Raw genomic sequence first — 26,345 nt, 5'->3', positions numbered from 1 at the left:
TTAACATTTTTTCCACTTTTGTTAACAATAGCATGAAACCTAGAATATTTTATTGTACATTTAGAACAAATATGAAATTTGTGATTAATCGCAAGTTAACTAGTGAAGTCGGCCCTCTGTTCCTACTTCATTCACCCTTTTTCACCTCGTCTGGCCCAGAACTGACAAAAGTACTCCCCGGTGCCGTGCCATGTTTTGCAAACACGTGGCATCTCTGTTCCCTGAACGACCAAGTGTCTCGGACTTGGCGATCGCACCATACTGCCGCCATGCTCCAAACCCAGATGTGCGCCCTCCTGCCAGACGGACTTTTTGCTCTTCATTTTTCTTTTTTTTTCTTTTTCTCTTTATTTTTGTGTTTCGTCCCACCAATTTTTCCGTGACCCCGTGTGTCACCCAGCGACCACAATTTGGACTCTGGCAGCGCGCAATCCCCGTGCGTCAACCCATACCTGCTCCATCCTCCGAGCGTCCCGTCGCGGCACGAGCTGGTTCAACTGCTGGTCTTCCTCGGGACGCAGGCACGCAGCGGATCTTGGTCTCAGCAGCGGGATTTGGGCAGCTGAGACGAGGACCTCCGGTACGCGAGTACAACTCCGGCTGAAGCCCCCGACCTCGCCTGAAAGCGCCATCCACCATGAGCCCGAGCTGCCTCGCACCTCATCCAACTGTGGATTTTTTAATTTATTTTTTGCCTTGACTTTTTGGGAGCAATTTTTTCTTCAATCGACCTTCCCTCTGCTAGCTCGATTCAACTCACTCCAGTAAGTTGCAGGTCTCGTAGCCAATTTGACATATTGCTGGTGCAACTTCCATTTAAAATATCTCACAGATTTGGCAAGTCAAACCTTTCCTTTCTACCTCGTTAAATTGTTCCTTTCTTATTTTTATTAGCTTCATTTTTATCCCTTTTCTTTTCACCGTATGATAGTTAGGTAGGCAGTGTTTTGATTCTCTATGTGTAACCGTAGTGAAGAAATGCATGTTGTTGTTTTTTAAATCTAGTTCAGTCTCAATTGTGCTTGTGTCCAAGTGGATTAGTAATTATTTTATTATTACAAAGAACCACGAACATTGAATGTGGCGACTTCAGATTATGAATAAATAAATGAGGATTTGGATTGTATTTGTTGTGTTTCTCCAAAACTGAAAGTAAACAGAACGTGGTGCACCTAAAGGCGATTGAGGGAATTACAACTTCCTCAAGCGCCGATCAAATTACTAATTCGTCCAAAATACCCCAACAATTATCGCTGCAGTTTATACGGCGGCGAAGTCCCTGCTCAATATTCGCAAAAGAAGAACAGATGGAAACGGGCATTAAGTTGCATGTCCTATTTGCACATTTTCAGTAAATTGACTTACAAAATTTAAAAAAATTGGATGGAATTCCCACTATTGAAAGGCAGGGTATATAATATTGGTTATCAGCCTTGCTGCTTACGTTTGGAGATTTCATCAGTTTCTCTGAATCCTTTGATGACATTATGGGCCATAGAGGATAAACTCCCTGATGGCCTTACAATTTTATGTTGTAGAGTTTTCGATGGTTTTTCGTTTTTGAGATATGGCGTAATGATTTTGCCGTATTCTTTTTTAATCACCCTGTATTACTAGTGGAAAGCAAGAAAGCTATAACCAAAAACTGGTGCAAAGTGGAATTACCGAATCAAGATAGTATTAATATAGTATCAATAGTGATAGACATAAATAATAACAGGAACAGACACTGAATGTGACTCCCCCTGTTAGTGTTGTTCTTCTTTTCCTTTTGGCTTTTCCCTTCAGGGGTCGCCACAGCAAATCAGTTGCCTCCGTCTAAGCCTGTCCTCTGCATCCTCTGCTCTCACACCAACTACCTTGTTGCCTGTCCTCTTTAACTACATCCATAAACCTCCTCTTTGGTCTTCCTCTAGACCTTCTGCATGGCATTTGGAAACTCAGCATCCTTCTGCCAATATACTCACTATCTCTCCTCTGGACATGGCCAAACCATCTCAGTCTTGCCTCTCTGACTTTATCTCCAAAGCCTCTAACATGTGCTGTCCTCCTGTGAGTGTTGTTCATGGTTTGTATTTCATATACAATAGTGTTAGTGTTGTTCATGGTTTGTATTTCATATACAACAGTGTTGTTTGTGTGTGTGTTCAAAAATAAAATAAAGTTTGAAGTGAGGAAAAAAAATCTGATTTTTAGAATGTATAACGGGAAGGCCAATAGACAGTCTTTATCACAGGGCTCACAATGAAAGCATTGCATCCCATATTACCAACATATTTAAGATTGTAAACCTAATCTTTGTTTCCTCACAATTTGCGTATCATCCACAGTTTCCCTCCATGTATTCATTATTGTGTCTATGCTTGCTCCCATTGTTCTTCTCGTTTATTTAAATGAGGCTGTTTGAAATGGCTTCTCAAATCATTTGCCTGTTTTGCACTCATCTGTTGCACAGCTGAGTTGAAGGCCTTTAATTTCCTTACAGCGGGTGAACGGACATGAAGTCAAATGCAAAACAAATCCTCCCCCATTCCAATTAGTGAGATTATAGCTGTCACAGTGCATATGTTGCCGGTCTGACTCACCTAAACGAAGGAATCTCATTAAGTCCTGGCAGATGCTTTGGGTCGCACAGCACACACAAATACAAAAATGAACACGCACATTCTATGATGTATATGCGGCTTTGTAAGTGTACGCTCAGATGGAGAGAGAACTCAAGAGCGCTCTCTCCAGACACACCCTGCTGCAGTATAAAGGTAGCAAATGTATTAAGCACACACTCAAAGTTCACCCCTGCCACACGCAGGCTTATCATCTCCAACTGACGTGACAAATCCAGTTGTGTGCTTCTGAGTGCTGTGATGTACATAAAATATATTAGCTTTGCGCTGCTAAGCTATGTCAACACATTAGACTATTAGTGCATCCACTTGCTGGTCTGTAGGCAGAGAGCAAGCAGTCAACACAGGAAAAATGCACAGCTCAAGGAAGAGGATCTCAAAGCCAATAAAGAGCAGATCCTTTGTAAATGCACAGCTACACAGACAAGCTCCGCACACCATGGTTGTCACTCTGTATGCCAAACACATTATTGTGCATACTATCGGAAAATCTTCTTATTCATTTCTCTAACTTCATCTGCTGTTTGTCTGTTGAGTATGTCGCTGGCCAAAACCTTGTACCGCTGAAATAGTCACTTTTCAGGAGACCCCAAAAATATAATTTTGTTCAACCATTAATATTGGATCATCGAAGAGTATAAGCCATTTTCAACACTTAAGATTTGTCAATCTTTTGTAAAAATGACACCCACACGTATGGACTGACCAAAAGTATAGATATTATAATACACTTATATATATTTGAAAAAATATGAATTTGAAAGAAAAAAAATTGTGACTTACAAAGTTTCGGCCCGATGCCAGTGATATACTATTTGATTGCTTCTCTCATAGGGGTGGAATAGATTGAGAATAGAGATTTACTTACTTGAATATTTGTAGTTTAAGAACAAAGGTTGAAGAAATAAGTACTATTCTACATGAAAATGATAGCTATTTCTGAAACAATAGCAGACTCAGAAGTATCAATACAAATGTATAATATATTTAGACTGGACAGCAGGGGCGGACTGACCCACGGGGATAGCGGGGATTTCCCTGGTGGGCCGCCGGTCCGGAGGGCCGGTCACTGGCGGAGCCAGAGGGGAGGCCGTGGTCGTACATGCCCCTGGTTAAATGAGATTGGACCCCGCAGGCGCCAATTTGATTGACATAACACGGCACCGGCGCAGTGGCGCCGCACGTCTTGCCAGTGCAGCCTACTTTTTTTTTCAATCAGACACCTACTAATTGATATGCCCCTCCTGCACACTAGATGGCGCTATGTACCACAATATATTGTAATCCACCTCAATAGGAGTCTGGAGAAAAAGAATCTCCCAAGTCCAATCAAGACACTTCATTCAGATCAGTACATCAAGATGACACATTTTTGGCAACGTCATGTTGGTTTCCCCGTGAGATGTGTGACTGTTTAAAATATTTAACATTCAGATAGATTGTTTTAAATGGACATCAATAAGTTAAAGTTGTTTTGCACAAGCTAAAATTCAATCCGTGAGCTGAATGACAAACAAAGACGTGAAACAGGAAACAGAAGTACAAGTAAAAGCAAAGATTAGTCTATCTACTCTTCAGAGGTCTAAAGGCACCAAATTTTATGCACTACTATATAGCTAACCAGCTACAATATATCATTTTATGGGCACAACCCAACAGAGATACTAACTGTTGGCTGGAACTAGAACAGAAGGATTGTAATAACCTCAGACTTCTAGATTTACTCTTTATTACAACATCAATTAAGCAACATAATTGTTTTAAAAACCCAATGATTTCCGCCACCCTGACTGCCTGTGACTGTGGAAGGCACTAGAAATTACAAAAGCCCAAGTGGAGCCCTGTGGGCTTTCTCCCCTATGGCATAACCCCGACTTTCAACTTAACAACCAATCGTTTTATTTAGGTGTGTGGGAGCAGAAAGGAATTACACATCTCCACCATCTCTTCTCAGATAATATGTTTATATCATATACATCCTTGCTCCAAAAATACAAAATAAAAAACGGAAATTTGTTACATTATTTGCAAGTTAAAAGTATGATAAAGAAACAAATTCCAACACTTCAGGGTACGCTCCAACCGCCTTTTTTAGCTAAAAATATTACCAAACTTTCTCCGACAACAACAAAAAAACTCTCAAAAATAATAAGTTACTTTTATATACTGATAAAAAGTCTTTACCCATCTGGAAATGGGAAACAGACTTGTCTATAGCTCCGGAATCTGACTTTTGGATTCAAGTTTGTGAAAACATTTTTAAAATGACAAAACACACAAATTTACAATTTATCCAATATAAAATTATTCATAGAACATACATTACTCAATATATGATGAAGAAAATGGGACTCTCAGACTCCGACATTTGTCTCCAGTGTTTACAAAACACTACAGACACTTATTTTCATGCTTTATGGTTATGTACTCCGGTTATGTATTTCTGGACTAAAGTCTTAGAAAAACTTTCCGCTATCTTGGACTGTAGGATACCGTTCTCTCCAAACTTGTGTTTGCTAGGTGACTTAACAACAACTGACTTACCACATAAACAATTTCAATCTATACTTGTAGCCCTTACTATCGCAAAAAAAACAATTCTTGTTAACTGGAAAAATAAACAAACTCTGAATATCGACCAATGGTCTAACCTCCTCATAAATCACATTTTAATGGAAAAAATATCTGCCTCAAATAAAAACCAAATATCAAAATTTATAGAAACATGGTCTACGTATATAGAATATTTTAACCTAAACCGGGTTACTTAATTCTGCCTGTTAGCGAGAGCCACCGCATCGCAATAACTTACATTGATGGTTCTGTATTTGGCAATTTGTAACTGGTGGTTGTGTTTTTATAGTCAGGAACCCAGCTGCTGCCAACAGGATCGAGCAGATTCACCTCCAATGGGTACTAAGGGTTAAATATTCTGATTCACTGCATGCCAGTGGGTTAATTCTATAGGTGCTGTCCCCCCCTTGCTGGGCGTGGGAGGGTCTGCCCCTCTGTTGGCTGCTGGGTGGCGGCTGCGTCTTGGCCGTTCCCTGGGTCTCTTGGGGGGGTGCTGCGTTGCGGGGTTCTCCCTGGTGTCCGGGGCGGCGCCGCTCCGGCGCGGTCCGTCGCGGTCCGTCGCTCTGGGCCCGGCAACGCGGTTCGGGGCCTGTGGGCCGCCGGGGTGCCCCGTGGTTCCCTCTCCCCTCCCCCTTCCTCCCCCTTGCTGCCTCTCCCTCCTCGCCTCTCCCCGCCCGTCCTCCACCTCCCTGTCCCTTCTCCCTCGTCACCCTTCCTCCTCCTCTCCCCCTCTCTCTGCGGCCCTGCCGCTGCCCCTTGCCCTTCTTGTCGTCTCCTTCCCCCCTCCCTTCCCCCTCCCCTGTACGCCTTATTTCCCCTCCCCTGGGCCGGGGGCTCCATCTGTGGCCCGGGTCGTGGCGCTCCGAGGGCCGGTGGGGTGGGTGGGTTTGGTGTTGTGCCCAGTATCCGGGGGGGCGAGCCCTATCGCCCCACCGGGCTGGTCCCATATGCCCGCCGGGGTCCCGGTGGGGTGGGTGGGGGTTTGGTGGGCGGGTGCGCCTCCTGCCCCCGCCTGGTTGGGGGGGGGGCCCGCTGGTCGCTCCTCTTAACTCACTGCACTAGGTTTGCACAATACACTTTTATAGACATATAGGGCACATAACACACTTTGGGGGGGGGGGGGTGAAACACCATCTTCGCCCTACAACTCCCCTCCAATTTGAATGCACCACACAACTGTGTGTGTGTGTGTGGGGGGGGGGGGGTGCCATCGGTTGGGGCAGACCGCAGTATACAGCAGTGCTGCGGTCCCCTGTCCGTGTCCCCGGGGACCACATACACTCACTGACATGCCTGGGAGGCGGGTGGATCGGAGCACGGGGATATCATTTCCCTCTGCTCCGGTTCACCTGCTCCCAAATTTAATGCACCACACACACACACTGGCGGACTCAGTAACAGGGGTTAGCTTTCACTAAGAACGCTGGAGTGATGACCGGGGCCTTTCCCCGCTGGGCCTGGGGTTCGGGGGTGCCGGCCATCCTCCGGTGCCCCCATCTCCCCTTCTGCCCCCGGTGTTCCGTCTCTCCACGCGGCGGGGGGTGGGCGCGGGTGCCCTCTCCGCTCCGCTGTCCGGCCCCTCTTCGGCGCCGATGCCTGGGTGCGAGGGGTCCCCGGGGACTGGGGGTCGGGGGGCTGCCGGTTGGTCGGGGGGGCGGCTTTGTTGGGGGGGTGTCTGGGGGCGGCTGGGGCTGGGTTGGGGTGGATGGGGGGCGGGGGGGGCGGCGGGGGGGCGGAGGCTGTGGACCGGTGGGGTGACTGGCGGGCCTGCAGTGCCCCGTCCTGCTGCGTTGGGTTGGGGGCGCGGGCCGTGTTGGGGTGGGGGGCGCTCCTGCTCCTGGGTTTGCTCTCCGGCCGGTGCCCCTGGCGGGGCCCGGGGGTCGTCCTTTGGCGCTGCCGCGGCCTGGGGGGCCCTGAGGTGTTGCGCTTGCTCTGTCCTGGGATGGGGTCGACGGCTCCCCTCTTTGGTGGAGATTTTCATGCATGCCAGATCCACCACACTAGCATCTATCGAAACTTAGACACAATCTACTTCTTCCTCAGGTCATTGAATCGGTGGAGGCTGGTGTCTGTGGATCGCACTCTGCTTCGTCTGTCCTTCCTTCCTTTCCTCAGTCTCTCCTTTGGTCTCTTGAGGTCTCCCTGATTTGTTGGAATTTAGATGTTTCTGGGGTTGGTGAAGAACTCTGGTTGGTGGCCCGGTGGGTGGTGTCTGGTCGGCGCTGGATTTCATTTTCCTTTCTTTTCTTTGGTCCTTCCTCGGGTCTCCTGACGGCGGTGTTCGGTTTAGGTGAACGGTATGGGATTTTTTTAATAGGTTTTTGGTGAACTAATGAATACACACACACACACACACTCACACGCACGCACGCACGCACACATTCACATTCTCACCCACATAAAAAATGTTTAAAAAAAATAAAAAAGAGAGCAATGATGATGACATTACCGAATGAACAATACTGAGCTCTTAAAAAAAAAGAAGAAAAAAAAAAGGAAACAAGTACAAATTAAAAGCATAGATTTCAAAATAAGAGATTTAAACATCACACACAAAACAGCTTGAATAATACAGCTTAGCGCTTACTCAGTATATATGTCCTAACGTTCTTAGTCGAGAAGTGGGAGGTTTAATAGCAAAATTATTAAATAATAACATTAGTAAGATTATGTGTTGTAAAGTGTTAGGAATAACAATTATTATTTTTTTCATTGGGTGTGGAAAATTAAACAAGAAAATATGACTTGTTCCTTAAACGAAACACATTTCAAATTTCAAACAAATTTCATTCATGTTAAACACTGTTAATTGTTTATTCGAATATTGTACATTTTGTCAAACACATTATGGGCAAAAAACTCCTGTGTGCTATAATCTATCCATGCATTTCCTGAACCGCTTACATGTGCTATAATATGTACTTAAATATATTTTAACATTTAGAGACTTGAAATTAATTGTTTATAAAATAAAAGTGTTTGGCATAATCTTTGGATACGCATACTAAGTATGCTTGGCCCCATTTATAAATGTCTGGCTTCGCCACTGGGGCCGGTGAGCCGGGCCACCCAAAAAAAAAAAAAAAGGAACAACGCATAGATCGGCACTAGTGGCGTGAGCAGGGATGGACTGGCCATTGGGGATTTCAGAAAAATTTCGTATGCCGCGGTCCGAAATTTGATGTGACTCTCAAAGAGCATGTTAATGAATGCATACAGAAAAGCAAAAGCCAACATGAGGCCGGGACTAAAGGCAGAAGATCGCTTTTTATGTTGTTCTCCCAGACATATGTCAGCAAAGTCATTGTCGTAATTAGCAGATTAATAAAATAACAGATTTTTAAAGAAGTAAGGGAGGGAGGAATGTTTTCTGTGCAGATTGACACTACACAAGATATTACTTCCACAGTCCAGTGTGCTGTGATAGTAAAATATGTCACTGATGGGATCCATGAGAGGCTCATTGGAGTGGTGGACTGAGAGTCATCCATTCTGTGGAACTACTCAGGATGAGATATGGATTTTTTTTTTTGTCTCCATATTTTTTTGTTTTATAAAGCTGCAGCTTTTTCATTTCCTCTTTTATTAAGTTATTGGTTAATTGTTGTATGCTGTGTTCATTGCATGTTCAGTTTTGAAGATTTTGTCATGGTTATCTGATTGACATTCTGTAAATTGACAGGAGTTGGACTTTTTTTATTTTTTTATTTGTCATCTTTATAATTTGTACTTTGCATGTATGTGATTTGACTGCCTTTGATAACATTTAGCTAGTAGCTACTATTGCATCCAATTGCACAATCATTTTATTTATTCATTTATTTTCCATTTTCACCTTTAGATGGAGTGTGCCTTATTTTTGCATCGATATCTGCACCACTTGGTTACATAAAGTTTCTGGATTTTGTTTACTGAGCTTCTAAATAACCCATGTCTGATGTTAAAGGTTTTGAAAAGTAGTTCACATTTTAGTACAGTCACACTAGCTGGCTTGGTTGATTCTGTGTGAATGTCACCAACAGGCTATAGGATTTATTTTATTTAGTGGCAGTGCAACGTGGATTTTTTTATATCAAGTTTTTAGTAAGGCAGGCATCAACATGTCATCCTAAAGTGCTTTGATGGTCAATATAATAAGATTATCTTCTGTTTGTACCACAAAAATGATGAGACCTAAATTCACTGTCACCGCTTATTGTTTTGTATTTTGAACATTGGAACGTGGCAGGAGGAGAAAAAATAGGCCTTTGTTTCGTGCGCATCGAAGGCCTCTCCAACTCAAATTCCTGGGCTGAATTTAGAGCCCAGTCCGTCCCTGATGGACAGAGATAGATTTGAAGGTGGAGGAAATATAATCTAGCAAAAATTAGGAGAGATTTGTGTGTGAATGGTATTGAGGCCTTTTGGCTTCAAAATTCACGTTCTACATCACATGATCACAAACCCTTATTGATAGGCTGTTGTTATAGGCCACCTTGTTCAAATATTGTCAAATATTCAATTTTTAAAGGGCCGGTCGGCAACTCTTTGCAAAGCCTGGTAAAAATACACGTTTGATCTTGATCATATTAATTTTAACTGGGTAGCTTGACATCCTAGTAGGTAGTTTACGCTGGGTCTCGTACTATCACTGTGATGTTTAATCGATTTACACAAAGTGAATATAGCATCGTAACAGGCACTTTGAGCTTACTTTGTTTTGAACTTTCACGTAGCATTTTGTGTTACCTCAGAGTAAACAACCTTTCTGTTACAGACAGAGGGGAAAACACACATAATCAGTTTACTAGTACATTTATTTAAAAAAATGGGATTTATTTTGCAAAATTACAATTTCCACGTTGAAAGAAAGAGATGCCGTTGTTGTACTGCACTTATCTTGAAACCTGTATGATATTAACCGATATTTGTGAAGTGCGCTTTTCTGCATATTTTAATATTATGAATATATTGTTTAACTGCATACCGTAGACCCTTTTGCCTTGATCGGGACAATATCACACATGTATTGCTCCAAAAAACACTCACTGACATTCTGTGGCACCGTTCATTTACATTGTAAGTATCCAGAAGGATGTCTTGATTGCGAATGGTCCATTAATTTTTGTAACAGTCAATGCATACTCAACCGAAAACCATGATTACCAAACTGAGATACAAACCGAACCGTGAATTTTGTTAACCATTCCATATATGTCAATTATGTGTATTTAGTAGGGGTATGCTGAAAGTACTGTATCTTCCATACATGGCTGTGACGAGACAATTTGTAATGACAATGTACCAGACTCTTGAGATTAATAAACCGTTGTGCATCATTTCTCACAACTATTGTTGGTTGCCACTTACAGTGCATCTGCCCCACTGTCTTTTTCGACCAAGCGGCTGGTGTCAAAGCAGTAAAAAGTATTAGTAGTACTGCAGGTTGTTGGCTTGGTAACAACTGCTCATTGGAGTGTTGTGTGTTTTATTACATTCAGGACCATTCTAAAGATGTATGATCTGAAGTTTTTTTTTTTCTGTTGTTGTGCTCGCTGACAGACAGGAAAGTTGGATTCACAGTGGTACAAACCAAAAGGGTTCATCTTTGACAGTTGTACACTCAGCTAAAGGGGACACCATCCTGTATTTTTGCTTTCATTGCTCTTTGTGTGGTTATCTCTCACTGCAGGCAACACTGTGGGCACCTGTGGGGATCCTGGCACGCCTGCACACGCCAGCAGGGAGACAGGGAACTTCAAAGTGCGAAGCAAGGTGCGATTCACCTGCGCAGTGGGACATACGCTGTACGGCTCAGCAGAGAGGATCTGCTTCCCCAATGGGACGTGGTCAGGAAGACAGCCATTCTGCAAATGTAAGGGAACTCTCAATAACTTTGTTATGTTATCCTTTTCAATAGTGGGCGAGTGGAAGATCAGAGAAATATTACAAACATACTACTATATACACATGTCTTAACACTCAGGGAAACGTAGAGCTTTAAATTTGTGATACATGTAAATGCGGTAAAAATACATGGAATGATGTGGATTCAGTAAAGCCTGGAGTGTATGTATGTAATGTAAAATTTGAGAAAGCAGAAAATAACAGTTAAAAGACTGTAATGAAAGTTTACTCTATATTATTAATTTGGTTGTTACTCACATAACTGAGATACATTTTTCAAAAATAATTTCCACTTTAATACATTTTGTAGAAACTTTATTTGGACATATGCCGCCATTTTTATTTATGTCGCAACACATTCAATGCGTAGTAACGTAGAATGGCGGCTGGCTCTCTACCGAGCAATGAGAAACTCCTATAAAGAAAGCAAGGAAAGGCTCGAAGCGTTCCTAAAGAAACAACATGCGATCAGGAGTGTTAACCTCCCCACACGCCGTGCTCTCGTCATTCACCAGACGCATTCAAGAGAGTTTATCAGCAAAGAAACAGTAAATTTAGTGTTGGGTACCTCTTAAAAAAAACAAAACTGAAAAAGTGTACATGTGTTGGTGCCAGTGTGTATCTCTGGGGTGCCTAAAAATAGCGTACCAGTGATGGGACATTTTTTTTAAAAAGTATTTAAAATAACATGGTACATGTTTCTTAAAGGGTGAGTCAACCCAAAATATTTCTTCACAATATTGTCCTATGTAGCCCCACTAGTCAAAACATGGTATTCTGATTAATATTGGGTTTGTGGAATATGAATAAAGTGGCAAAATCCACCCGTATATCTGTCTTAGGGGGAGGCCATTTTGCCACTTGCTACATCACAGTTGCTCAGGCCTCAGGTAATAACCAATCACGGCTCAGCTTGCAAGCATCACATGACCAAACTCAGAAAACAGGTGAGCTCTGATTGGTTGTTACCTGAGCCCTGAACAACTGTGATTCTTCATTTTCAGTGGACAGTGAGTGGCAAAATGGCCGCCCCCCGATCTGGATAAAAACGGGCAGATGTTATTGCTTAATTAATGTTCCATAAATACAATATTATTCAGAATGTTATGTTTAGACTAATAGGGGAGCATAGCGAATATAATTGTAAAGAAAACAAATATAATAAAATAAATTAAATTACAAAAAAAAGTATTTACTTTTTAAAAAAGAAAAAAAATAGGTCAGCTTTTTCCGCACCTCACTTCCTGACCGTTCAAATAAGGTCCTTAGCTTTGTCTGCTCCCCAGAATTTTAGCTGACTGGTAGTGCTCAGTGATCGCAAACCGGAGACATGGTCACGATGTGGGTTTGGAATGTACGAAGCACTCTTTCCCAGGACGGAATGGTGTCAAAGGTGATTTTTTCTTCTTCTTATAACAGACAACCAAGCCATTCGTTGTTGCATTGAAATCTTAAAAATGTGGGTTCCCTCGGTCTTCCGCCAAGCAGGAAACCTGTAAAAAAAATTCCGTTGTCTTTTTTTCTTCTTTTTTTTTCTTTTACCTTTGCGATTTTGGGAGGTGTTGCTAATACAGCAAGAGTTTGCCATATTTTGCTATTTTGGCCAGATAAATGACAATAAATCGGCGACGTCACGACAGAGTAAGTTTTGCCATGTAAAATTTAGCTCCATTGCAGCCAAAATGACAAATTACGTCATGCACAGGCCCTATTCAAGCAGGGGCATGTGTTGTAAATGAATGAACTTGAATTATTCTTAATTTGTTTAATTTATTCAGGTATTCTTTGATTTATGTAAAAATTCTGTCGAGACTATTGTTGAAATGAAAATTGAAAGTGCATTTTCCATTTTTATCTTTTTGATGGTCATCCATGCAGTACTCGCAATTTAAACTGTAGTGATAGTTTTTGTATAAGTGATTGTCTGGGTCCAAATTATTTTCAGGGTTGAATGTCTTGTAGTCAGCATATTCAAATGTTTTCTAATCCATATTATTAGGTTGTGGGTTGACTGTCACTGTAGGGTCCACCAGTTTTATTTATCAGCATTGCACGGAATATTGGTGCCAGTACCGTACACCTTGATGTTTTGGCATCAAAAACAGCTCGGTATAAAAACATTTTTAGCACCGGTGTCTAAAAAAATATATAGGAGGCAGCTTTTTATATGTGTTTTCATGGCAAGTACACGTACACGCGTGGCCGCCTGTCTACTGATATATGGGAGTGTGTGCTAGAGGAAGCAGGAAGATGGCACTGAAGCGCTCACTGGCCGTCCACTCCTGGTTGTGAAGCATGACGCGCCAAGTGTCATATGGAGCTTTTTTGCTTAAATGGCCGACAGCCACAGCAAAGCCAACCAACATGACATAGCCTGTCTGTAAGGCTTTTTTTTAAGTTACTGTGGCTCGAGGCGTAAACACGTTCAACATGGCCAAGCACCTCGCTAACGGGTGTTGTGCTTCGTAAAATTTTTCATCCGCTACCACGAGAGCGAGCTTTTATCGAGGAAAAGCCAGTCAATGGAAGCACTACCAACACATGTTTTCAGTAAACACATGAAGAACACGTGTGGTTTTTGATTTTCAGTTTTAGAAACAAGTTTTAGTAGCAAGAGAAAAATGTTCATCGCGGAGAAGCAGAAGAAAAAGCAACAATCACTCACATTCTGCAGTGGACTTGATAAACAGACACACAGTAGGAAAACTCAGGTATGCATAGAAAAAGCTCAGACGACTGCTGGTCGTGACATATTTTTGACACTTTCGAGTATGAATTATTATGTTTCCAATTTGTAGTATTTGATTACGCATTCAACTAGTTGGGAGCGGAATGGAGAAAAGCAGAGACACACAGACACACAAGCAACTAATACATTGAGTCATTGGAGTGCCACTGTATTGTCAATACCAATACGGATGATGTCAAATGCAGTCAAATACAGTACTTCAAAAATATGGCATGCAATGTGAAAGCTCATAGAGTATATACACCGGTACACAAATATATACATATGTACATACATGAACATGTATACATCCTAATATTTTGAATTAATTAAAAATGAAATCATTTGAAGGTCTTTTGTCAGTTTTAATTTTGCTGATCTTTTAGATTTTTGTCGAGCTACTGTTTCAGTACCAGTATTGAAGTATTTTATGCAGGTATAGTATTGAAGTCAAAATTTTGGTATCATAATAACACTACCCAGCATGCTGCTTGATGTTGGACTTGGTCCTGTTGTCTTTGTTAATTGATGCAAGGATGTATTACAAATTTATCATATTGCAAGTAGACAATGTCTCCTCTGACACTTGCTGCTTTTAACTTTAGGATGAATTATTTTCTCTTTTGGCTGACGGCATTTGTAAAGTCTCATTTATGTAGATGTAGATGAGCCTTTCATCAATCTTGTTCTTTGCAGAATCCTTGGTTTGTCTTTGCATTGTGTTTGTTTACTGCAGCCAGGTGGTCTAGCCTGCATATGGCCTCTGTGGCAACTTCGAGTTGTGATAAATTATTGTGGATTTTGAAGACATTAGCTGGGAGGACTCCAGCTCTTCATCTTGCATAGGTAACCTCCAGGACTTTGACCAGATACTGAGGCATATTGTAGATTTATTTTCTCTCCTCTCCTCTACTGTTGGCCACCTTGGCACAGTGCCAGTGTCATTTATAATATAACATGCCAACTCGTCAGACCCTTCCGTCATCGTCAATCCATCAGCATTTTAAGCCAAACCGCATTGTGATCATCAATCCGTTATTTGTCGATGGCTCAGCAAAATGAGCGTCCGTCAATGTTTCTGTCATTCAAAGTGGGCATCCGTCAATGCTCCATCATTTGTCAATCTGTGGGACGACCACATTGATGGATTGCCGAATTTATTGACGGATTGACAATTACATTGACGGACGAAAAACCCCTTCCGGCAATGCTTAGTTTGTTAATTTTTCAAAGTTTCCCGTCAATCAGTAATCGGCAACAAAATGGCCGTCCGTCATTGACGAATTGACAGACCTTCCCACAATATTGACGGACCTTCCCTCAATATTGACGGAATTCCCACCTCTGGAGAAATCTGCTGCTTCTCTTAATGTTGTTGATAAAATGTTACATTAAAGTTACTTATAGACTTTACCCAATGATGATACTTTTCACTGATCGAGAGTACCAGGATATAGTTAATTTATTTTTATAGTTGTTGCCTCTTGTACAACTATTTTTTGGTAAGCATTATAAGCATGAAATCTATGAAAGTGTGTTTAAGCATAGCAGTGGTGTGATAGGAATTGGCTCAACGTTGCTTCTGATCCGCTCATTAGTATTCCTAAATAAAGCTGTGACACTATGGATTAAAGGTTCTTTGCTTGTTCACAAAAACAAGGCTTCCCTGTATATCTGCTTATTTGAGGCAAATAAGCATAATGAGCGAACAAGCCAATAAGTTTTAGTTCCCCTTTTCCAATTTTTCTCCTTGAGGACTAATCAGACAAAGGAAAATGTGTGTGTGCCTATATATATACATATATATATATATATATATATATATATATATACATATATATATATATATATATATATATATACATATATATATATATATATATATATATATATATATATATATATATCCATCCATCCATCTTCTACCGCTTACCTGGGGTGCGGGGGTTGGGGGCCGGTGGGGTGCCTGGCGGGCCTGCAGTGCCCCGTCCTGCTGCGTTGGGTCGGGGGCGCGGGCCGTGTTGGGGTGGGGGGCGCTCCTGCTCCTGGGTTTGCTCTCCGGCCGGTGGCCCTGGCGGGGCCCGGGGGTCGTCCTTTGGCGCTGCCGCGGCCTGGGGGGCCCTGAGGTCTTGCGCTTGCTCTGTCCTGGCAGGGGTCGACGGCTCCCCTCTTTGGTGGAGATTTTCATGCATGCCAGATCCACCACACCAGCATCTACCGAAACTCAGACACAATCTGCTTCCTCCTCAGGTCATTGAATCGGTGGAGGCTGGTGTCTGTGGATCTCACTCGGCTTCGTCTGTCCTTCCTTCCTTCCCTCAGTCTCTCCTTCGGTCTCTTGAGGTCTCCCTGATTTATTTTTTATTTTTTTGGATTTGTTGGAATTTAGATGTTTCTTGGGTTGGGGAAGAATTCTGGTGGGTGGCCTGGTGGGTGGTGTCCTGTCGGTGCTGGATTTCACCTTCCTTGGTTTTCTTTGGTCCCCTCGGGTCCCCTCGGGTCTGCTGACGGCGGTATTTGGTTTAGGTGAACGGTATGGGATTTTTTCTAATAGGTTTTTGGTGAGCTAACAAATACACGCACGCACGCACGCACATACTCATACTCACCCACATACAAAAAAAAAAAAAAAGTAGATATATATATATATGTATATATATATGTGTACAAAAAATAATAATAAAGAGCAATGATGATGACATTTCGGAATGAACAATACTGAGCTCTTTAAAAAAAAAAAGAAAAAAAGAAAAAGAAAAAAAAAAGAATGGAAGTGCGGAACATGGTCCACTCAGACTCAATGTCCCCCGCCTCCCTCGGGACAAGGGAGAAGTTCTGTCGGAGGTGGGTGTTGAAACTCTTTCTGACAGGGGATTCTGCCAAACGTTCCCAGCAGACCCTCACAATACGTTTGGGTCTGCCTGGTCGGAGCAGCATCTTACCCCGCCATCGGAGCCAACACACCACCAGGTGGTGATCAGTTGACAGCTCCGCCCTTCTCTTAACCCGAGTGTCCAACACATACGGCCGCAAATCCGATGACACGACTACAAAGTCGATCATCGAACTGCGGCCTAGGGTGTCCTGGTGCCAAGTGCACATATGGACACCCTTGTGTTTGAACATGGTGTTCGTTATGGTCAGTCCGTGGCGAGCACAGAAGTCAAATAACAAAACACCGCTCGGGTTTTGATCGGGGGGGCCTTTCCTCCCAATCTCGCCCCTCCAGGTCTCACTGTCTTTACCCACGTGAGCGTTGAAGTCCCCCAGCAGAATGAGGGAGTCCCCAGGGGGAGCGCTCTCCAGCACACCCTCCAAGGACTCCGGAAAGGGTGGGTACTCTGAGCTGCTGTTCGGTGCATAAGCACAAACAACAGTCAGGGCCCATCCCCCCACCCGAAGGCTAGTATATATCTAGTCGGAACTTCTCAGCCTCGCACACCAGCTCGGGCTCCTTCCCTGCCAGAGAGGTGACATTCCGTGTCCCCAGAGCTAGCTTCAGTAGCCGGGGGTTGGACCGCCAAGGCCCCCGCCTTTGGCTGACACCCAACTCACTGCGCACCCAACCCCTTTGGCCCCTTCCACCGGTGGTGAGCCCATGGGAAGGGGGACCCACGTTGCCTTTTCGGGCTGTGCCCGGCCGGGCCCCATGGATATAGGCCCGGCCACCAGACGCTCGCCTTCGAGCCCCACTTCCAGACCTAGCTCCAGAGGGGGGCCCCGGTGACCCGCGTCCGGGCAAGGGAAACTAAGAGCCAAAGTTTGTGTTCATCATTGGGGTCTTTTGAGCCATGCTTTGTCTGGTCCCTCACCTAGGACCTGTTTGCCATGGGTGACCCTACCAGGGGCATGAAGACCAAGACAACATAGCTCCTAGGCTCATTGGGACACGCAAACCCCTCCACCACGATAAGGTGATGACTCACGGAGGGGATATATATGTATATATTTGAGGTGTCAGTCGATTACAATTTTTAATCCTAATTAATCGCATGACGTTAATAATTAACGCACGATTGATCACAAATAATCACAGATTTTATATCTGTTCTAAATGTACAATAAAAGAAAATGTACAATATTTTTTTCCCAGTTTTTCATACTTTTGTTAACATAAAAGTGGCAAAATATTAACCAAATACAAATATGGTTGTATCTTTTAGTTCATTGATACAGGAGTACAATAATTCATAAAGTTATTCGAAGTAAACATTTAAATTGTATGATTTTAAGGAAGGAGTTGAGACAGGCTCTGGATGGTCAGGAGGTGCTTCCAAATGACTGGACAACTACAGAAAATGTTATCAGGAAGACAGGTAGGGCAGTCCTTGGTGTGTCATCTGGAAGGAAAGGAGATAAGGAGACTTGGTGGTTGAATGAGAAGGTACAGAAGTGGATCCAGGGAAAGAGGTTAGCTAAGAAGAAGTGGGACACTGACAGGACTGAAGAAAGTAGACATGAGTACAAGGAAATACCGTGTAGGGTGAAAGTAGAAGTGGCAAAGACCAAACAAGGGTTTTACGATTACTTGTATGCTAGGTTGGATAGTAAGAAGGGAGAGACTGGTCTATACAGGTTGGCAAAGCAAAGAGACAGAGATGGGAAGGATGTGCAACAGGTTAGGGTAATAAAGAATAGTGATGGAAATGTGTTGATAGATGCCAGTAGTGTGATGGGAAGATGGAAATAGTACTGATCTGTCTTGAAAGAAGGGAACAGGGGGAGGAGTATCTGTGTGTGAATGGGAGGGACCCAAGTAGAAGAGTGAGGTTACAGGGAGAAGAGACCAAGAAAGTGGAGGAGTTGAAGTATTTAGGACCAACAGTCCAGAGCAATGGAGAGAGTGGAAGAGAAGTGATAAAGCGTGTGCAGGCAGGCTGGAACGGGTGGAGATAAGTGTCAGGTGTGATGTGTGATAGAAGAGTTTCAGCTAAAATGAAAGGAAAGGTTTATAAAACTGTGGTGAGACTAGCGATGTTGTTGGGTCTGGAGACAGTGCCACTGAGGAAAAGACAGGAGGCAGGGCGGGAGGTGGCAGAGATGAAGATGCTGAGTTTCTCTTTGGGAGTGACCAGGATGGATAGAATCAGGAATGAGTACATCAGAGGGACAGCACATGTTAGAGGCTTTGGAGATAAAGTCAGAGAGGCCAGACTGAGATTGTTTGGACATGTCCAGAGGAGAGATAGTGACTATATTGGCAGAAGGATGCTGAGTTTCCAAATGCCAGGCAGAAGGTCAAGAAGAAGACCAAAAAGGGCATTTATGGATGTAGTTAAAGAGGACATGAAGGTAATTGGTTTGAGAGCAGAGGATGCAGAGGACAGGGTTAGATGGAGGCAACAGATTCACTGTGGCGACCCCTGAAGGGAAAAGCCGAAAAGAAGAAGAAGAGGAAGATTTTAAGTTAAAATTAAAAAGATGTACTGTACTGTATAAAAAAAGGGTGTTAGATTTGTGTGGAGGTCATTTTTTTTGTCAGTAGATGTCAGAAGCAGCTCAATGCATATTATTTTCATATTAGGAGCTACTTAATTTTGAACATTAAGTAACTTGTGAACTTCTGCACGTTTCTTAAAAGTGTAAATTACAACTTGATCCCATTCCCCACAAATATATGCATTTTTGTTATAGATATTATTGGTAAATTGTGTAAAGTGACTCTTTTTGCACAACAGGGAATGGAATGCTTTTATTTTGTTAAGTTTTATAGGATGTGCATTGTAAAGTGACATAGCTTTACTGCAATGCAAACAAACCAAAACATTACTACATTTGACACAGGTTTTTTTCTGGAGTTTCTGGATAAAATAAGTGTCACATCTATAAATCAGGTGGCTTGCAGTCACTCCAAGTGACCAGACAGGCAAACACTTGGCTATTGACGTTCAAAGGGGTCTGAGAGAGCTGTTGTTACTTAGCTCGGTGCTAACTGCTAACCGAGTGTGTTCTTTTGAAGCATGGAAGGGTTAGGGTTAGGGTTAGGTGGTGGTGCTACACAGTTGAAATGGCTCCTCCGCTCCGACTTTCTGCTCTTTATACATTGTGTATTTTAGCTGCAGTGCATTACAGTGCATTTCTAGAGGGTGATTTGGATGTGGGTGTGTCTGCTGCGTCGCGACTGAAATTCTCCCACCATAGGCTTTCCAACAAATAAGGGGTGTTAGTGGCAAGTTTATGCAATATTAACGCAACAATTTTGACACCTCTAATATATATATATATATATATATATATATATATATATATATATATATATATATATATATATATATATATATATATATATATATATATACATATATATATATATATATATATATATATATATATATATATATATATATATATATATATATATATACAGTGCTGTTTAAAAGTTTTTGAACCTCTTGAGCAATTTGGATTTTCCAATTGTTTCAACCTGATTTTGTTCTGAATCATTACATTTTATATGAAATAACAGGTGTAGGTTTAGCATTTCAATGTATTGTTCTTTAAAAAAAAAATCAAAACAGTAGTCAAAACTAAATTTAAAAAAGTTTTGGGTAAATTATTGCCGATGCAAAAGTAAGTGAACGCTGAGCTGCATTGCTTAAAACAAGCAGTCAAGTAGGATCAGGTAGGACAAATTGGTAGCTAAACTAACCACTGAAATTGACCAATGAAATTAGAGCGGTTTAGCAAAGAAGAAGTGATGCACAATTCATTACTGACTAAAACAGAGACAAAACCACATCACCCAGGTGAACCCATACAGGTCAGTCATGCTGAGATGAAGAGAAATCTCAGGGGACCTCAAGAAGTGGGTAGTGACAGCACATCTGTCTGGGGAAAGCTATAAAGTCATAAAAAAAAAGAAGAGCTTTATCATTCCACTGTGAAGCAGATCCTCTGCAACTAGAGAACACTGAAAACTACAATCCTGCCTAGAAGTGGACGACCTTCTAAAATATCAGCAAGAACCACAAGAAAAATTATAATTCTGAAAAAACCTGTGCATCACATATAGGGATTTGCAGACCTATTTTGCTGCATCTGGGACACATGTGCATGCTTACAACAATCAGAAGAAAATTGTCAAGGCTTTCACGGAAGGCTTGCTAGCTAGAAGCCTCTGTTCACAAAAAAGATCAAAGCTGCCCATCTCAAGTTTGCCAGAGAGTACATGGACAAACCTGAAGCTTTTTGGAAGTCCCTTCTGTGGACCGATGAGTCCAAAATTGAACTGTTTGGTCACAACTAATAATAATAATAATAATAATAATTATAACAATACATCAGATTTATGTAGTGCTTTTCTGGACACTCAAAGACGCTTTACAATGGAATGGATACATTATTCGGAGCATTCACACTGGTGGCAGCAAGCTTCTTAAGTAGCCACAGCTGCCCTGGGGCAGGCTGACGGAAGCGTGGCTGCCAGTGTGCACATACAGCCCCTCCAACCACCACCAAACATTTGCACATTCCATACACAAGTGTGTTTAGCACTGGAGGCAATGTGTGTGAAGTGCCTTGCCCAACGACACAACAACACATGACTTGAGGAGAGCGGGGATCGAACAACCGACCTTCTGGTTACTGAATGACCGTCTCTACACGCTTTGGGCCAGAGGTGGCAGTCGCAAGTAAAAAAGTGACAAACTGCACAAAGATCCTTTAAAAAAAACAAAGAAAAATACCCCAATATTTTGACTGGAACAAATATTCAGAATTTCATATACAAACATTTATTAAATGCTATACTTTAATGCATGCAGTTCTGTTTAATGCTCAAACACAACCTACACTACCTTTAACATAACCATCCGCTGTCAAGATAAAGGATTACCAGTATCTGCGGTAAAAATTAAAAGTGTGATTAATCTGTGTCAATACATGATTAATATATATATATATATATATATATATATATATATATATATATATATATATATATATATATATATATATATATATATATATATACACACACACACACACACATACGTAGATATTACATACAGTATATATTATTAATATAACCGTTTTTTTTTTTCAAAGCCCTTCTAACACCAGGGCCCAGTATTTCAAACATAATTCACTAAAATTAAACCCAGATCTGATCCAAAATTAGGTTTTTCATACCACATTTGCATTTGGTATATTGACTTAAGACTGAAACTCTGGAGGTCTACAGAACACACTTTCTGTCCCCTGTCTGTGATCTTGGTTGCAAGGTGATCCTGGGGTCCAAAAGGATGAGGATTATTCTGATTCAATCCAAGAAAATGAGATTTGGAAATATGGATCAGTTTAATCTGGATTTAAATTTTTGAAATACTGGGCCCTGAAGACCACCACAATTTATTTCCCATAGTCACAAATGCCAGGTTGTGATTTTTTAAGATGGAAAATTTGAAACATTATTTTTCGCCTCCAAACCTCATCTCCTCTCTCATGTCTCGCCTTTATTGCAGCTGTGCAGTGTGGGAACCCAGGAACATCTACTCATGGCCGTATTTCCCGTGTGGATGGTACAACCTTCTCCCACTCCATTGTTTATTCTTGTTTGGAAGGCTATTTCCTCTCAGGCTTGCCCACACGGCAATGTCTGGCAAATGGCACGTGGTCCGGCATAACTCCAAACTGCACAAGTGAGTATTTTATGCACAGAATCTTGTTGAATTCAGTTTTAAAGGTTTCCCAGCTACACAATATTGAGCATACTTGTCGATATGAAAAAGAGAAGGCACATTCTTCTGTTTATATAGAAAGAAAATAATAATAAAGAAAAATAATATATCTGTTAGGTGAAATGTGCTGAGTTTGAATAAAAAGACCATGCATCTGTCAATAACTCAACTGATATGTTATTTTTTCTTACCAAAACCAAAAACTGTCAGTAAGATTTGCAACATTTGCATGGGTGTAGCAGACACACACACATGCACGCACACACACGCGCACACACACTCTAATTGTCATAGTGCTGTCAGTTACACATTACAAACTCAGTCAGTCATTGTTCTTAATCTACATAATAAGCTTTGAAAAGTGGACTGAAATGAAGCAAAAATAGACGCCTAAAACTTAAACATCACATAAATCTAGCGAACTACCCCTGAACTGTTTGTTTTTGTTGTTGTTTGTTTTGTCTATCTCTGCAAATAAGCCTTCCAGTGGTTAGGGGGTATGGTGAATTATATTGAATTGAAAACTATCAAATACATTTCACAACCTGCTACTCCAACAATCCACAATGTTCGCTCCACATTTTCTTTTGTTAGTGACTTACACGTGCAATATTATCATTTAGATTGATTAATAACATTCAAGCCTTCAGTGTGAGCTCTCTGAACACTTTGTCATCAAGCCAATGATGATTCTTTTCTGCATTCACATTTAAGTTACCTGCTCAAAAATGTAGTTAGTAAAGTAATCCAAGTACCATGATATTAAAGTATTGTAACTTGATTACTTTGGATTACTTTTGGATTACTCCAACACTAAGTGCAAGACATAAGACAAATTTAAGTGTGCCTTATAGTTTTAAATTACGTGACATTTTCTTGAAAACTTCTTGGGCGGCGGGCCAGTTCACTTGCGCGCCCCACCCAAGTATGAATACGGTGTGGGAATGGCTGTAGTTGCAGGGCATTACATTGGTTTAGTAATTACCTGAGTGATAGAACTTAGTGTGTGGCATAGCTAAGTTATACCTTATCCCTGTTGGAAGTAAAAATGGGTGTCCCACAAGGGTCAGTGTTAGGCTCCATAATATTTTAAATCTATATAAATAATTTAGATAGTAGCCGAAGTAGTAGTAGTAGTAGGAGTAGTAGTAGTAGAAGATGTAGCCGCAAGGGGGCACAAGCAAGTGTCTTCTTGTGCCGGTCCCAAGCCCTGATAAATACAGAGGGTTGTGTCAGGAAGGGCATCCGACATAAAACTTTGCCCAAATCAAACATGCGAATCAAATATATGACTTCCATACTGGATCGGCCAAGGCCCGGGTTAACAATGACTGGTGCTGTTGACCTACAGGGTGCCGGTGGAAACTGGACTACTGTTGGTCGAAAAAGGAGAGGAGGTAGGTGTGTTCGTAGGAAGAAAGAGAAGAGGAACACCAAGAGTCTACGACTGAGAGTAGGGACTTTGAATGTTGGAACTATGACATGGAATGGTAGAGAGATGGTTGAAATGATGCAGAGGTGGAAGGTGACATACTCTGTGTTCAGGAGACCAGATTGAAAGGGAACAAAGCTAGAAGCTTAAGTCAGGGTTCAAGTTGTTCTATCATGGTGGAGATAGGAAGAGAAATGGAGTAGGAGTTATCGTGAAGGAGGAGTTTGTTAGGAACGTCCTGGAGGTAAAAAAAAGTGTCAGACAGAGTGATGAGCCAGAAGCTAGGAATCAAAGGTGTGATGATCAACGTTCTTAGTGGGTATACGCCACAGGTAGGATGTGAGCTGGAGGAGAAGGAAAACTTTTGCTTGGACTTTGTTGAAATGATGCAGAGCATACCTAGAAGTGAGAAACAGCTCTTGGTGTGTCATCTGTAAGGAAAGGAGATAAGGAGACTTGGTGGTGGAATGAGGAGTTGCAGAAGTGGGTCCAGAGAAAGAGGTTAGCTAAGAATAAGTTGGACACTGAGATGACTGAAGAAAGTAGATAGGAGTACAGGTAGATGCAGTGAAAGGTGAAAATAGAAGGGACAAAGGCCAAACAAGGGTCTTACGATGACTTGTATGCTGGGTTGGACAGTAAGGAGGGAGAGACTGGTCTATTCAGGTTTTCAAGGCAAAGAGACAGAGATGGGAAGGACGTGCAACATGTTAGGGTAATAAAGGATAGTGATGGAAGTGTGTTGACAGATGCCAGTAGTGTGATGGGAAGATGGAAAGCGTACTTTGAAAAGTTGATGAATGAGGAAAATGAGAGAGAACGAAGAGGAGAAGAGGTGACTGTTGTGGACCAGGAAGTAGCAAAGATTAGTAAGGATGAAGTGAGAATGGCATTGAAGAGGATGAAGAGTGGAAAGGCACTCGGTCCTGATGATATACCTATGGAGGTACGGAAGTGTCTAGGAGAGGTAGCAGTAGGATTTCTGACTGGGTTGTTCAACAGGATCTTAGATAGTGAGAATATGCCTGAGAAATGCAGAAGACGTGTGCTGGTGCCGATTTTTAAGAACAAGGGAGACGTGCGGAGTTGTGGCAACTACAGCTGATGAGCCACACAATGAAGCAATGGGAGAGAGTAGTTGAAGCTAGTATGGTTTCATGCCAAAAAAAAAGTACCACAGATGCTGTATTTGCTTTGAGGATGTTGATAGAGAAGTAATGAGAAGGTCAGAATGTGCTGCATTGTGTCTTTGTAGATCTGGAGAAAGCTTATGACAGAGTGTGCAGAGAGGAACTGTGGTTTTGTATGTATGCAAGTATTGTTTGTAAGTATGTTCAAGTGGTGCAGGACTTGTACAAGGACAGTAAGACAATGGTGAGGTATGGAAGTGTCTCGGAGAGGTAGAAGTATAATTTCTGACTGGGTTGTTCAACAGGATCTTAGATAGTGAGAAGATGCCTGAGGAATGGAGGAGAAGTGTGCTGGTGCCCATTTTTAAGAACAAGGGAGATCTATGAGGACTGTAAGACAGTGGTGAGGTGTGCTGTAGGTGTGATGGAGGAGTTCAAAGTGGAGGAGGGACTACATCAGGGATCAAATCTGAGACCCTTTTTGTTTGCTATGGTAATGGGCAGGATGACAGATGAGGTTAGACAGGAATCTCCATGGACTATGATGTTTGCAGATGACATTGATCTGTCGTGCAGAAGTGGATCCAGGGAAAGAGGTTAGCTAAGAAGAAGTGGGACACTGACAGGACTGAAGAAAGTAGACAGGAGTACAAGGAAATACCGTGTAGGGTGAAAGTAGAAGTGGCAAAGACCAAACAAGGGGCTTACGATTACTTGTATGCTAGGTTGGATAGTAAGGAGGGAGAGACTGGTCTATACAGGTTGGCAAGGCAAAGAGACAGAGATGGGAAGGATGTGCAACAGGTTAGGGTATTAAAGGATAGGGATGGAAGTGTGTTGACAGATGCTACTCTTTGAAGAGTTGGTGAATGAGTAAAATGAGAGAGAACGAAGAGTAGAAGAGGTGATTGTTGTGGACCAGGAAGTAGCAAAGATTAGTAAGGATGAAGTGAGAAGGGCATTGAAGAGGATGAAGTGTAGAAAGGCACTTGGTCCTGATGATATACCTGTGAAGGTATGGAAGTGTCTAGGAGAGGTAGCAGTAGAATTTCTGACTGAGTTGTTCAACAGGATCTTAGATAGTGAGAAGATGCCTGAGGAATGGAGGAGAAGTGTGCTGGTGCCCATTTTTAAGAACAAGGGAGACGTGCAGAGTTGTGGCAACTACAGAGGAATAAAGCTAATGATTCACACAATGAAGCTATGGGAAATAATAGTTGAAGCTAGATTGAGGGCAGAGGTGAACATTTTTGAGCAGCAGTATGGTTTCATGCCAAAAAAAAGTACCACAGA

The 26,345-nt window shown here is 42.1% G+C and overlaps 1 protein-coding gene across 6 annotated transcripts in view; it reads left to right on the top strand.

Moving 5' to 3' along the window:
- The window catches only part of LOC147171791 (CUB and sushi domain-containing protein 3-like), a 499,351-nt gene that overhangs the window by 390,439 nt on the left and 82,567 nt on the right, over window positions 1-26,345 (top strand). For all 6 annotated transcript variants that reach the window (XR_015095358.1, XM_086078287.1, XM_086078288.1 and 3 more), the window contains 2 exons: window positions 10,870-11,052; window positions 22,275-22,451. Coding sequence is in view for 5 of the 6 variants with exons in the window: in XM_086078287.1 (XP_085934413.1) it covers window positions 10,870-11,052; window positions 22,275-22,451 (360 nt within the window). In the remaining variant the exon portion in view is untranslated. The remainder of the gene's footprint in view (window positions 1-10,869; window positions 11,053-22,274; window positions 22,452-26,345) is intronic.

The sequence above is a fragment of the Leptonotus elevatus genome, chromosome 6 (assembly GCF_054856555.1).
Source record: "Leptonotus elevatus isolate MCC_2025b chromosome 6, RoL_Lele_1.0, whole genome shotgun sequence".
Lineage (NCBI taxonomy): Eukaryota > Metazoa > Chordata > Actinopteri > Syngnathiformes > Syngnathidae > Leptonotus > Leptonotus elevatus.
This window is presented reverse-complemented; position numbering and strand designations above follow the sequence as displayed.